General features: G+C 41.8%; 1 protein-coding gene across 3 annotated transcripts in view; it reads right to left on the bottom strand.

Moving 5' to 3' along the window:
• Nucleotides 1-13,897, bottom strand: part of OSBPL3 (oxysterol binding protein like 3) — a 127,758-nt gene that overhangs the window by 71,076 nt on the left and 42,785 nt on the right. For all 3 annotated transcript variants that reach the window (XM_045006192.1, XM_045006195.1, XM_045006194.1), the window contains exon 2: nt 4,496-4,740. In XM_045006192.1, the coding sequence (XP_044862127.1) occupies nt 4,496-4,618 (123 nt within the window). In that variant the 5' untranslated portion in view covers nt 4,619-4,740. The remainder of the gene's footprint in view (nt 1-4,495; nt 4,741-13,897) is intronic.

The following is a 13,897-nucleotide window of genomic DNA, read 5'->3' as shown; positions in this document are numbered from 1 at the left end:
AATGAAGTAATGAGTTTGAATGGCTCTCAGATAGATGCTTGAATATAGCTGATGACAGTGCCAGACTTCCTTCTAGTATAAAATGCAGTCAGATGTATTGCATGTTTTAAAGTGCCAAAAATAGAAAGCAGCTTCGTGGAGGAGAAGGTTTTGCTTTAGTTGCTGCTGATGCATGTTATGGTTCATAAATCTGGCAAGTTACTGAATTTTCTTTTTAGTACAAGATTTTTTTTTAATATAGCTCTCTGTGCCTTTCCTTACTGTATCTGCTTATTTCACAAGTTTATTTATTGCTTTCCCATCCACACTATTTATTTTGAACGTGTCAATTTTAAACTTTAAAAAGATAACGATGTTTTTTCCTCCCTCACAAATATTTAAAATTATGGCCTAGTGGCACATGTTATATTGTGTTACTGGGGGAAGGTGTGGAAATGGAAATCACTTCACACCAACTACTGAGCCTTAAAGGTGAAGGTCAGTCCCATTTCCTGGGAAGGGATTAATTGTCAGTGTTTTCAGGGTAATGCTGCAAATGTATTCAGGCTGCCAGAAACAGGGCACTAGGATTAGCGAGGGAAGGAAGGGTGTCCTAGAATGAAAGTTCCACAACCCCACTTGAACCAATCTCTCAAGCCATAACAGTCTCTGGCCTGCATCACGGGGATCTTTACATAAGTGTCGCCAGTGCCATATGCTGCTCTGTGGAAAGGAGCAGTCACACCACATCAGACTAGAATACTCTGATCCCAGGAGGTGCCCGTATTCCACCAGTGGCACAATACCCAGACTCCCACACAATTTCCCTTTCTCTGGGGCCCGAGTGCACTGGACGTAGCACTCCCTGCTTGCCTGAGTTTGAGAAACTGGTAACACATACCCCACTACTCCACAAAATATCTACCAAGATCCCTTTCTCCCCTGTGCTTTGTAACAATTTCTTTCCACTTAATCTGATTAATGGAATGTCCTGTCCTGTGAGATCAGCTGCAGAGACTCTGAGGCAAAGGGGAAAGAGGTGGCCGGCCAAAACTGTCTTGATATAGCAGACAATAAAGAGAACAGTTCTGACTGAAGCAGATCAGGAAGGAGCACATAGGTGTACAGGTAGGAGGGGGAATATATTCCTCACTGGAATGGAAGAGGAGGAGAATACCAGATGATTAGAAACAATATTCTTCACCTCCCCACAGAGGATCTGAAATTGTAAGCTATAGTTTGGGGGCTCCTTCTAATAAAAACAGTGGAGTGTACTCTATTTGTCCCTCTGGGGCTCTGCTGGATCTTTTCTTTCAGCTAGTGTGGTTTTAGTTCCTATAGTTTTATGAAACTACCTTGGTAAAAAAAAAATTGTTTTACAAAAAACAACCAATGTAAATGCTGTAATTTAAGCAAAATTGCATCAGTGATGGAGAAGAAACCTAAATGCCTAGTAAAAATAACCAGTCTCTTTCATTTAAGGATTGATGTTCTCTCTGGAGATGGGGGAGGAGGGGAATGTCTAACTGATGTCTGGACAGTGGCAGGGATGGGAATGCAGCAATTATTCACCAGTTAGAAGGGTTTGGGGAGACAAGGGCAATTGGTTAGCAACGTGATGTGTATTCTGTCAAATCCAATTGACAGTACCATTCATGGGGAAACTCCCCAAATAATCCAGCCTCATACATTTCTACTCCGACAAGTTACCAAAAACCCCACCAAATAACGTTCAGCGTGGCTATCATCAGCATCACATTAAAGGGTGAATGAGCACATTTTGTGAAGACTCATAACTCCTTTTCTTTTCTGGGCTCTCCCCCTCTCTGCAAGAATCAACCTCCGAACCCATTTAAATTGAGCTATATAGGGATTACTCTCTCTTCACTAGCATCGAAACAGTTAGAGAACAGAACACATTTCTATTTAAACATGAACAGCAAGTCATCTAGCAGCATACCTCCCCCTTCTCAGTTGCTCTACAATGTGTAGAATACTGCACTGTTTGGTCCAAAGTGTCTGTCTTTTTCATAAGCAACAGAAAGAAAAAATATTTTCCATAACATTGCATTATTTTTTGAATTTCATGAACACTTGATGGTCATACTTAACATATTAACCTTTAAGAGTTAGATGTGATCAAGCCACCTTTCTTAGTCAAAGCAGTTGTCAGCCCCAATTTTATATTTCTTATATTTCACACTTATTGGTTAACAGGAAAATATCCAAATGGGAAAGACAATGTTTGTGTATAATCAAAAAAATATTTAAAATATTCCACAACACAGATCTTGATTTGTACAGTCTAATATAGAATCAGTCATTTATGGCACACCAACATCATTGTGGAGTTAAACAATGCACACTAGAAACGTAGGAGTCAAGCAAGCTCACTTCTGGGAACTCAGACAATTGATGCTGAAAATCCAACAATTCAATTCAAAGTACTGCATTTTTGACAGGAATAGTCTGTACTGGAGAAGGCCTCCTGATCTCCTGCTTGTATCTGGCAGTTGAGTAGAACTTGCACTCTAAGTGTCAAGTCTACAAAAAGTTAATATATTTGCCCCCCCAAGGGGAGAGAAATTATATTAAAAAAATCTGGCAACAAGTAATTACAAATCCTAATTTTTTAAAAAAATCCTTCAGAAAAGATTTCACTGCCATCCACACTTGATAACATGCTCTTCGGGAATACATTTCTAAGAAATAAAACATTCTGAATTTCAACTGTATAACACAGTATTGGCCCCAGCCTTCAGCATTCATCTTCCATACCTCAGGAAGATAGCATGCTTTAATGGTCATGTTCTACCAATTATAGCAAAAAAAAAAAAACACCTGCTAAATTCTGTTTCTGACTCTGACATTAACTTTCTCTGAGGTTTTGGGCAAGTCACTCAATTCTCATGCTCCAGTTTCTCCATGTATGAAATTGGGATAATATTCACTTACGAGTGTTGTGATGATTGACTACACTTATCAGACTCTTTGGAAGAGAAAAGTTCTAAGTATTAATCAAATCAGGAAGATGGTATATCATAGAATCTCAGGGCTGGAAGGGATCTCAGGAGGTCGTCTAGTCCAACCCCTGGCTCAAAGCAGGACCAATCCCCAGACAGATTTTTGCCCCAGATCCCTAAATGGCCCCCTCAAGGGCTGAACTCACAACCCTGGGTTTAGCAGGTCAATGCTCAAACCACTGAGCTATCACTAGGTCTCATATCCTTATGGAGGAGGAAACATGAATTGTGGTGCCTTCTGGATGCAAGTGGCATCCAGCTTTAAACCTCCATCTCACTTGACCTGATTGGTGCAGTTGAGCAATTTGGCCAGTGTCTAACAGACAACATGGCTTGGATGAAGGCTAGATGGCTAAGACAACCCAGACAAAGGTTTGTAGGGTGAAGGTATGCTCCATGTGCTAGACTTGTAATCTTTCCACACTCAGGGCTAGCTTTGACTATATGCCCATATAAGAAACACTCCCTTCCCCAAATCCCTGTGTGCAGGCTATCCAGACTGAGTCACTAGACCCAGGAGTAAAAGTATACAGCACCAACTCCCTCGCAGCTACACAATATGCTACCACTGGGGTGACTTTCTCTATGAGAGATTTAGGGGTTCTAAGCACCAAGCCACCGAAGCCAAGCATTCAGCAGCAGACTATAGGCCAGGAGTGGGCAAACTATGGCCCGGGGGCTGCATCTGGCCCTTCAGACATTTTAATCCAGCCCTTGAGCTCCTGCTGGGGAGCGGGGTCAGGGGCTTGCTTTGTGCAGTGGCATGTCCCCCCTCCGGCTCCTACACATACAGGCAGCCGGGGGCTCCGGATGCGACCCCTGCTCCAAGTGCTGCCCCTGCAGCCCCCATTGGCCAGCAAATGGGAGCTGCAGGGGCGGTGCCTGTGGATGGGGCAACACGCAGAGCTGCCTGGCTCTGCCCCCACGTAGGAGCCAGAGGAGGGACGTGCCGCTGCTTTCCGGAGTGGTTGAGGTAAGTGCTGCATGAAGCCTGCACTCCAACCCCTTGTCCCATTCCCAATCCCCTTCCCCCTGCCAAAATCCCTCGGTCTCACCCTCCTGCATCCCAGAGCCTGCACTCCCAGTCAGAGCCCTCACCTTCTCTCACACCCCAAACCCCAGTTTCATGAGCATTCATGGCCCACCATACAATTTCCATATCCAGAGGGGGCCCACAGGCCAAAAAGTTTGCCCACCCCTGCTGTAGGCACACTGCATCTAGAGAGAGAGCGCACAATATTAACTGAATTCCTGGTTGCCCTTCCCAATGTTATAAGTATCTGCTACTCAGTAGTGTGTGTTTATTTCACTTCACTGAAGACAAGATGCTGCCACTGGCAAAAAAGAGGAAAATGGAGAAAAGAAACAAGTGCACAACAGACCCTTAAACACAATTTTGTTCATCAAGGTCACTAGAACTGACCATTTCTCCTAATACTTTGAAGTCCCCCTCCCCACCCTAAACAAACAGGAGCTAGTGAAGTTTACTCTACCTGTCGACTTCCCTGCTTAGAGGAGCAGCTGCTGGTACTTCTTGAAGGTGACAACATTTTCTGGGACACACCCAAGCTCTTTTCTTCACTCATGATCCCAGAGACAGATTGTTTTGTGTCCATTCAGTTAGAACACCATCCGAAGGGAATTAAGCAAGTGTATTGGAAGACATGGGAGAGAAAGGCAAGAGTCATTGTTTACCCATATGCATTCCAATGGCATCCTCCGGGCCCCAGGTTGATTCCTAAGAGAAACAAACCAAAAACACATGAGCATCAGATACAGTCCATGTTATTTGGTTACATGAGTCAAGAATTCATAAGACAGCCTGTGGTAATGTAGTTGGACTGCACTGCTATGTTATTAGAACTTAACTGCTTTAGGATAATTTTCAAATGTCAGAGAGAAACAAAATGGTGGGTTCTAACTACTTGTTTTAAAGTCATACCACCATCTGACTGCTGGTAAAGAACACAGCAAAAACTTAGCTACCTACAGGTGGGCATGACTAACTGTACCTGGAGTTAGAAATTGGTAACTACGTCACTTCTGTGACTAAGTGAGTGGCAGGAAGATTAATTAAATAGCTCGTCTAATAACAGTGGTGGTTGCAGTGCACGCAAAAAAACTTGATGGAAACCCTGAATGACGGATTTGCAGTGTTGGCAACAGTTGCCATGGCAACAGTTTTTCACCCAACAAAGACGACAACAAAAAACAATCATTTTTCAAAACCTGGAAAAAATAAAATAAAATAAAAATAAAAGTATTGTGCAAGTTGTATATCACTTCAGACTTGACTGCTCATAGACAAAGCAGCCTAAGAATTTCCATGGTAGGAGGAAGGGCTTAGAAAAGTAAGGAAGTTTCTACACCACGGAGGACGATTTTATTACTGATGTAAATGCACGTGACTCCACTGCCTTAAATAAATCACTGCCTTAAATAAATAGTTGTGCCATCTTACAGTAGTGTTTTAGCCTCCTTGTGCACTGAGCAGGGTTTTTTTGTTTTGTTTTAAAGGCTTGAAAAATACATTCATTCAGAGACAAGATGGATTAGAGCAACCCAAGGAAACGGAGAGGCCTCAGGCACACATTTTTAAGGAATTCAAGCTTCCTTTTTTAAAAAGCTAGTTCTTTAAAATAAGTGCCAAATATAACCTAATACAGTGTGGTCTTCCCCAGATCTTCAGACAACACCTCTCTGTGTTGCTCTAAACTGGAATTTAGATGTTCGCATCAGAGGATCTTTTCAAAGATCAATAATGTATTTTCTCTGCAAGAAAGACTATAAAGTTTCTACCAAAATATCCCCCTTTCCATCTAAAACACGGTATTTTTCTTACCTAATTCACCTTATATTTAAATGAGATACTTAGCTTAAAAAAAGTTACAGCAAAAATAGCCCTACCATTCTTTAAAGTCAAATTAAAACAAACCCCCCCCCCCTCCTCCCAAGACTGGATGGCCCAGGCATCTGATAATAGTCGAGGGGGGGAGGGGGAGAGGAGAGGAAAATTTTCCCTTTTATGTGACTACTTCATATATGAGCCAGATTAATAGTGACTGAACATTGCTACCATCAGATTCTACGATAATGAGTGAGGTATAAGAAATAATATGGCATATAGAACAGCCATGTGGTGAACTACATGACAAATTGGGCCTGGTCTATACAGTTATTACTGATTTAAACAGTTTTGATTAGGGATGTTGCATTTTGAAGAAATTAGGTTCTCCTGCTCTTATTTTGGGTGACATTTCCCCCCTTTGCCTTTTCATCAAGGTTAGTGCTTTTAATATCTATAAAGCTGACTTTACCTTGGTTTTAAATAGTTGACTGAGTTCACACAAAACATGTCTCTCTTGATCAATTTCCAGCTCCTTCGTAAATCTTTTAAATAGCCATCTTACAAAGATGAGTCTCTTTACAAGCAGATGCTTAAAAAATATTTTTTTCCATAAAAGGAACTTGAAGCTGATTTAGAAAAAGAATCATTCATGCACCCTTCTACCCACTCCGAAGTCCAATGCAGGAAACGCTTTTGTAACACTGTTTACAGGGTGACCGCTGCCCACTTGAAGTTTCCCACTCTTGTGGTTTGAAATCACCACTCTAACTTCTCTGTTAGTTGGCTGACATGCTTGCAAAATGGCAAAGTTTAACAGTTCATGACCACAAGCAGACTCTAATTTACAAAGTGCACTGAGAGTCTATTGAACCATCACTGTCAGGACATCCTGAGGCACATAAGACCTAAATTCTGTGGCAAGTGCTCCCGGATTTCTAAAGCATATTACTAAGCACAGCCGTGCTGAATTCTGGGACAGCTTCAGATAATGTTTTTTAATTCAATAAGAAAAGGGATAAGATAATCAGTGCCATACTCCTATTATTTGGTTTGGAGTAGGGTTGCCAACTTTCTGATGGCAGAGTTGTTCGGTTTTGTGCCATGCCCCTTCTCATTCCATCCATCCTGCCATCGCTTGCTCTCCCACACCCTCACTCACTTTCACTGGCCTGGAGCAGGGGGTTGGGATGCAGGAAGGAGTGAGGGGAGGTGCGGGCTCCAGGGTGGGGCAAGAAATGAGGGGTTCAGAGTGTAGGAGGGGGCTCTGGCCCGGGGCAGGGAGTTGGGTTGTGTAAGGGGGTATGGGCTCTGGGGTGGGGCTGGAGATGAGGGATTTGGGGTCAGGAGGCTCTGCGTGCTGCCTGTCCCCACAAGTGTCACCCCCCACAGCTCCCATTGGCCGTGGTTCCTGGAGCCAGCACTTGGGGCAGGGGCAGTGCAGGGAGCTTCCCTGATTGCCCCTCTGCCTAGGGGCCAGACATGCACGCCGCTTCTGGGAGCTGTGTGGAGCCTGGACAGGCAGGGAGCCTGTCTTAGCCCTGCTGCACTGCCAACCAGACTTTTAGCGGCCTGGTCAGCAGTGCAGACTGGAGCCGCCAGCAACCCTTTTTGACCAGGCATTCTGGTCGAAAACCAGATGCCTGGCAACCCTAGTTTGGAGTACTGAAAGAAATGAGAGACTCTACAGCAATGGTATTCCTCAAACGGCAAGTTTGTTTTTTCCTCCTTAAATTTCCCTGATTTTGTTTATTGAGAAGAAAAAACCCAAACAATGCCACCACACACAGCAAAACAGGAGCAGGCTTCTGTGATCAGCTCTGAACAAGGTAGAGCTGTAGGGAAGATTGGAAATAAACAGTGTCCTCTGCCCCAGATCTTTTCTGTTCTTTGACTGGTGCTTCCAAATGATGCTTCACAAGGTCATTAACCAGCTGAGGAATTCCAGATTTGTGCATGAGAGATTGCAGAAACCCCTGCATCTTTTGGTAATCTTTCTGCACTCCTCTTTAACACTCTCCTTCATGAAGTTTATGATTAGTATCTCAAGGTCTTGTATTTACAACTGATGTGCTCTTCCTCCAAGACTTGGCAGCCGCTGTGAAAGCGTGAGGGAGAGAGAAATCAAACATGCCCAACAACAATGACAGGGCTTTTCTGTGATGTTTTGTTTTAGACCACCGCCTATGAAACTTACCGCCACAAAAATATTAAAGAGCCAAATTGTCTTACTAAACTGTCAATCAATCAGTCCTTCAGTTACACTAAGGAATTGTCTATACAAACAGTTATTTCACAGCAAGCTGGAAGGGGAGGGGTACAAGCTTCGGGTGGACAGAGACCTTGGTTTTGGTTTTGTTTTGTTTTTTTGGGGGGAGGTGGGGGGCGCGGCTTCCTCTGCAGTAGGGGAATGGGTCACTTGCTGGTTTGAACTAGAATAAAATGGTGGATTCCCTGTAACTCGAAGACCTTAAATCAAGATTCGAGGACTCTAGTAACTCAGACAGAGATTATTGGTTTATTACAGAAGCAGGGGGGTGAGGTTCTGTGACCTGTGATGTGATGTGCAGGAGGTCAGACTAGAGGATCATGACGGTCCCTCTTCTGGCCTTAAAAATCTATGACATTAGCTTACCAGGGAATAACTGTGTGGACCCTGCTGACGTGCATTAAGAGTTTGTCCCGTTTCAGAGGGGACTCTCTTCTATCTGCTCCTAGAGAGGTTATGAAATAATTATAATTTAAAAATAACCAGTCTAATTTTTCCTATATTAAAACTAAAACAATTGGCAAAAATATGTCAGCAGATACAGTTGATAGACTTCCACTTCGCTTAAAAAGACACCAACTTGGAGATTCTAGTGCTACTGCTGAAGGTTTCACTAATTCAGGATGACAATTTAACGTTTGGTTTTATTTCTTGTATCTCTCAATGCTACAAACTCACTGCAGAGTCTCAATGTCGTTATAGCTCATGGCAGAAGAAAGGGAGAAGAGATGAAAGTTAGAAAAAGCTGGAAAACGGTAGTATGAAATCAATGTCATTAAGCAGGGCCGCTCAGAGGATTCAGGGGGCCTGGGGTCTTCGGTAGCGGGACCTTCACTCGATCTGGGTGTGTTCGGCAGCACTGAAGGACCTGCCGCTGAAGACCCACCGAAAACTCTCATTGGGGCCCCTATGGGCTCCGGGGCAAATTGCCCCACTTGCCCCCTTCCTCCCCCCTGGGCAGCCCTGTCATTAAAAACATTTGTTATTGTTTTGAAAAATGAAGACTTGCAGCTGGCTCAGAGTTAATTAGGGTAAAAAGTGCTATTGTGAGCATTTAAATGTGGAGACAGAATAAGATGCAAGTTTTGTCACAAAAGTCCACTTTATGAATGGAGGAACAGGGAAGACAAAACAAAACAAAAAGCCACCAATGGAAGTCATTGCAGCACTCCTAGTGCACTAACCTTTGAACATTAAGTCAGCAGTTTTCTGTGTGGTATTATTTTAAAATAATACATTTAGCTCGCAAACAAAATTCTCAAATTATTTTGTTGGATAAATGTTATACTGGAGATGAAAAAACACAAAAAACAAAAAACAAATTGATTTTGCCCTGAAAGTCAGTGTTAATCCAATTAAAGTGCTTTCATATCTACCTAGTCTATTTGCTGGAAAATGTGTTTAAACTAATTGTGTTTAAACTTCTTTAGTTAGGTGTTTATACAGCATCTAGAACACAGGGGTTCTGGTCCATGACTGGGGCTCCTGAGTGCTACTGCAATATAAATGTATTATTAATTCCCCTTGCCTAAACCCTTCCTTCAGTTCTGGGTCAGGCTTTCATAGTACCTAGGCACACTATTTTAATGAGGAAAAGTAGGTTATTTACAAACTATCTTCAAAAAGCAGAAATCATTTAAAGCCCATTTGGTAGCTGATAGATAATGCTTGTAGTTAATCACCCATGACAAAAGACAGTGCCTATTCTAATCCAAAATGAATCAGGAGAATTAGAACCTAAGGAACATTCCGCTAGAATAAGTCATAAGGAAAATATCAAAGAAAAATTTGCCTCAATGCCAAGCTTGTTCAGCCTCTCGTGGAGCCAGACAAGCATGTCTACTGTTTCCTTAACCCTTGGGTTGATTAATTCAGTCCTTCATATTAGCAAGATCTTACATAAATTCAAAAGTAAGTCAATGTGCATTCTAAAAATATTTTAAAAATTACCTCCTTCCTGCCCACCCCAGAAACTGAGTATTCAATGCATGGTGTGACAAGGATAATAGTCATGTGAATGTATCATACTGGCATTAATTTTTATCCAAGGAGATATCCAGAGGATATTTGTATGAAACATATTACATATCTAGTCTGCACTAATAAATCTGTAAATGGGGAGAGGGGGAGGAGCCATGACACTAGTGACATACAAAACCTAGGGAGGTTGGAAGCTCCTTTACTGGAGGTTTTCAAAAGGAGGCTGCATAGCCATTTGTCTTGGATGGTTTAGACACAACAGAGCCTGCATCTTGGCAGGGTTAGGCTAGATGATCCTTGTGGTCCCTTCTAATTCTATGATTCTATCATTTCACATCAGAACCTACTGGAAAGCTGTAGAGAAAAGGGGGTGAGGAATTCTCTGAAATTCTTCATGAAACTCCCAGTCTACACCTTGATGTGCAATGAGAAAAAAAGAGAAGGGGGAAAAAGCAACATGGTGTGATTATGACACAAGTAGTTCCAGGTTTATTAAAGGTAAGCCAATCACAGTCTAGTCATGCTTCAGCCACTTCAGGGAATTGCATATACACCGCTACCTCGATATAACACAAATTTGGATATAACATGGTAAAGCAGTGCTCAGGGGCGGGGGGGCTGCGCACTCCGGTGGATCAAAGCAAGTTCAATATAACGCGGTTTCACCTATAACGCGGTAAGATTTTTTGGCTCCCAAGGACAGCATTATATCGAGGTAGAGGTGTACTTATGAAAGGGTTCTGGGCTCTTCGGTAACTTGCCTAATGAACCCCTCTCAAACAGTAATATTGGGCATCACTCAGTAGCACTGTTTACTTTTTCCAGCATGTCTTCTGGAGGCAATTATTCGGAAATAGTGAGGGAACATGAAGGTTTGAGAAGACTGGGCTATCTATCCTAGGAATCAAATACTGCCAGGCAGAATGTATTTTCTTCCAATTCCTACTGGAACTCTGCTACATATCTGTCCAGTGGGCATCACAGGAAATTTTTGAAAACTGTCATGGTTTCATTTCTCTTTGCTCTGCTCACAGAGTGAGGGAGTTACTGGAGGATCTCACCACTTCAGTCAACTGCACTCATATGCGGAAAAAGTTCCGCAGCTCATCCCTTAATGCCAGGAAATAATTTAAAAAAAACAAACCCTCTAAGAACTCTAGTTCAAATACAACGATAATGAGCTAAACATGACATAACATGGTCTGAAAGAGTTCTTGAACTTGTATCTGAAAATTTCCCCCCTCATTAAATTAGTGGGCCATGGGACAATTGCAACAATACTGCGTTTACAAAACGGGCCACCATGGGAAACGGGCCAGCATGCACGAACATTTACTTGCTGCAAAGGCCCCAATCATGCAAAGTACTGAAACACATGCTTAATGTGAGTAGTTCCATTACACTCACTGCAACAGTACGCCAAGGGACTTCTCATATGCTTAAAGTTAAGCATATGCTTAGGCTTTTGTGGGATTGAGGCCTACATGTTTTTGGTGTCGTTATAGGTGGAGGGGAGTTGCCCAGAAGCGTACTTCAGAATAAATATATATTCTGTAAGCTCCATTCAACAGCACTCAGGCAATGAGAAATGGCAGCAGGAAAACATTTTCCCCTCCTCCTATCTAATTATGGTCCTTCCTTCCCACCACCACACACACTATCAATTTTCCCACTCATCAGTTTTATTTTAGTGTGATTGCATCTCTCAAATTATGTTTCATAAACTGAAATAAGAACATAATTATACCCATTACATAGCCTTGACTGATTCTTTGTCATTGTAACCATGATGAACCCTCTTGCTGGATTGTAGGATTACTATATAATTCTGTACTATTAAATTAATGTGCTATAAATATAGTAGTTTATTAGATAAAGGAACTAAGTTCTCTGGTCCCCATCTCATCTTTAATTTTGTAAGAACACTGGAAAACCTGCAAAACAAACAGCCACAAGATATAGAACTGCATATATATGTTCAATTTACAAATATTGCCTGATGGAGCAAATATGATCTTAAACATAAAGACAGACGTTAAAAGGAAGGGAAAGGTCACAATGACTGTTTTTATACAGTGGAACACAGAACCCATTCCAGCTAAATGATAAACACGTTCCTGTACACCAAATTGCCTAATGACAATGAGGATGTAAAACAAAGGGAAAATGGTGTCACTGTCTCAAAAGTCTTCTAAAGAGCAGTTGCGACCTCACATAGGATTGAAATTCACTCTTTTCTAAAATAGGCAAGGAGATGGAAGGCAATTCCATTTTATTGATCCAGAGGATCTTTCACTCTTTTCTTCATGGTTTGTGACAAGACTGCCCACTGATATATAGTTACAGTAATGTACAAGTCTGTGAAGCCTTGGTTATAAAGTCTTTAGTTTAAGCAAAGGTTATATTAAGTGATGCTGTGCTGTTTTTAAAAAATAAACTATTCAAAAGTACGTAAGTGACTTCAGAGCCTAAGTCACTTTTGAAAATGGGAATTCGATGCCTTTGAAAATTTTACTCAGAATTGTGTCTCTATTAGTGAAGGACCTGCCTTTCCTGAATTTGGGAAAATGTGTTAGTGTAATTTAAAGAGATTTACTTAAAAAGAAAAAGAAGGACCCCTCACTGCCACTGTCCTTTCCAGGATGCCTCGGAGTCCCACTAGGGAGATGCACTATTTGAAAAGATGATGGGCATTGTTAGAATTGAATTCAAGTCGGATACTCCTTTTTATTTTGAAGGTGGCAAATTCCATGATTTTGAGAAGCAAAGATTTTTTTTAGCTAGGTCAGTTTAATATCTAGATGTCTGTAAATTATAGATAGGAAATTGGCCAACGAGGAAGGACTGGAGTTAATGAATAATTTAGCACTATTGTAGACAGATCAGAATATGAAAGCTGTACGTGAGCCTTAATGGACTTGACTTACTCCCAAAGAGCCAATCCTTCCAACTACAGTATAGCACTCAAATACAAATCATGGCGCCACTCCAGGAAGAGGTGCCAGTGGTACAAATCCTTATTCCTATGAAACATTTCATGGGTTTCCATGGGGGCCTACGGTCTGCACTGGTGGCTCACTTTGCAGAATCAAGATCTGTATCAGTGATTGCAGCCCATTGGATAACTGCCTTTAATTAAGTGTAAGTAATTGAAGCTGCAGATGCGCTCCCCATTTCCAAGTATTTCTAGAATTTAAGATTTGAGTTATTCTAAAATGAGTTACCAGCACTGGGTTAGAACAGAGAATTTACAATGCCCCTCAACTGAGTTGGGTGCGTCAGTACTATAATTTAACAGTCTGTCTTATTACTGCTAGGGAGCGCTCTATCACTTCAATTCCAGCTCCAGTCATCGCTGAATGGGAATACTGAGAAGACTGGCACCAGAGTTCTCATGGACACTTCATTCATGCACAGTTTAGTATTTTTCTCACTGCTTAGCATTTCCATGGCTGTTTTAAAATTACGGTTCTACTATAACTCCGTTATCTGGGGTTTATTTTTAGATTATATAAAAGAGGAGCTATAAATGCAACCTGCCTCATAATTCATATAATTCCTGTTTAAACTTGCACCTGAACACCAACAAAAAAATGGAAGTCCCACTATTTTGTTTTTCTTCCTCCCTCCTTCCCATTTTTCCAAGTGTGTGTGTGGGAGGGGAGGGGGGGGGATAAGCAAGATGGCTTTCTAGATAATCAATATTGTTGCCACAAAGATAGTTCCACCTCTGGTTTCACACTTTTCTAAAGCTTTAATCCTGACTGATTTAAAGATTTTCCTTTAATTTGTACTAATCCA

This window comes from Mauremys mutica, chromosome 2, assembly GCF_020497125.1.
Source record: "Mauremys mutica isolate MM-2020 ecotype Southern chromosome 2, ASM2049712v1, whole genome shotgun sequence".
In the NCBI taxonomy this organism is placed as follows: domain Eukaryota; kingdom Metazoa; phylum Chordata; order Testudines; family Geoemydidae; genus Mauremys; species Mauremys mutica.
Note: the sequence above shows the minus strand (reverse complement) of the source record. Positions and strands in the feature narration are given on the sequence as shown.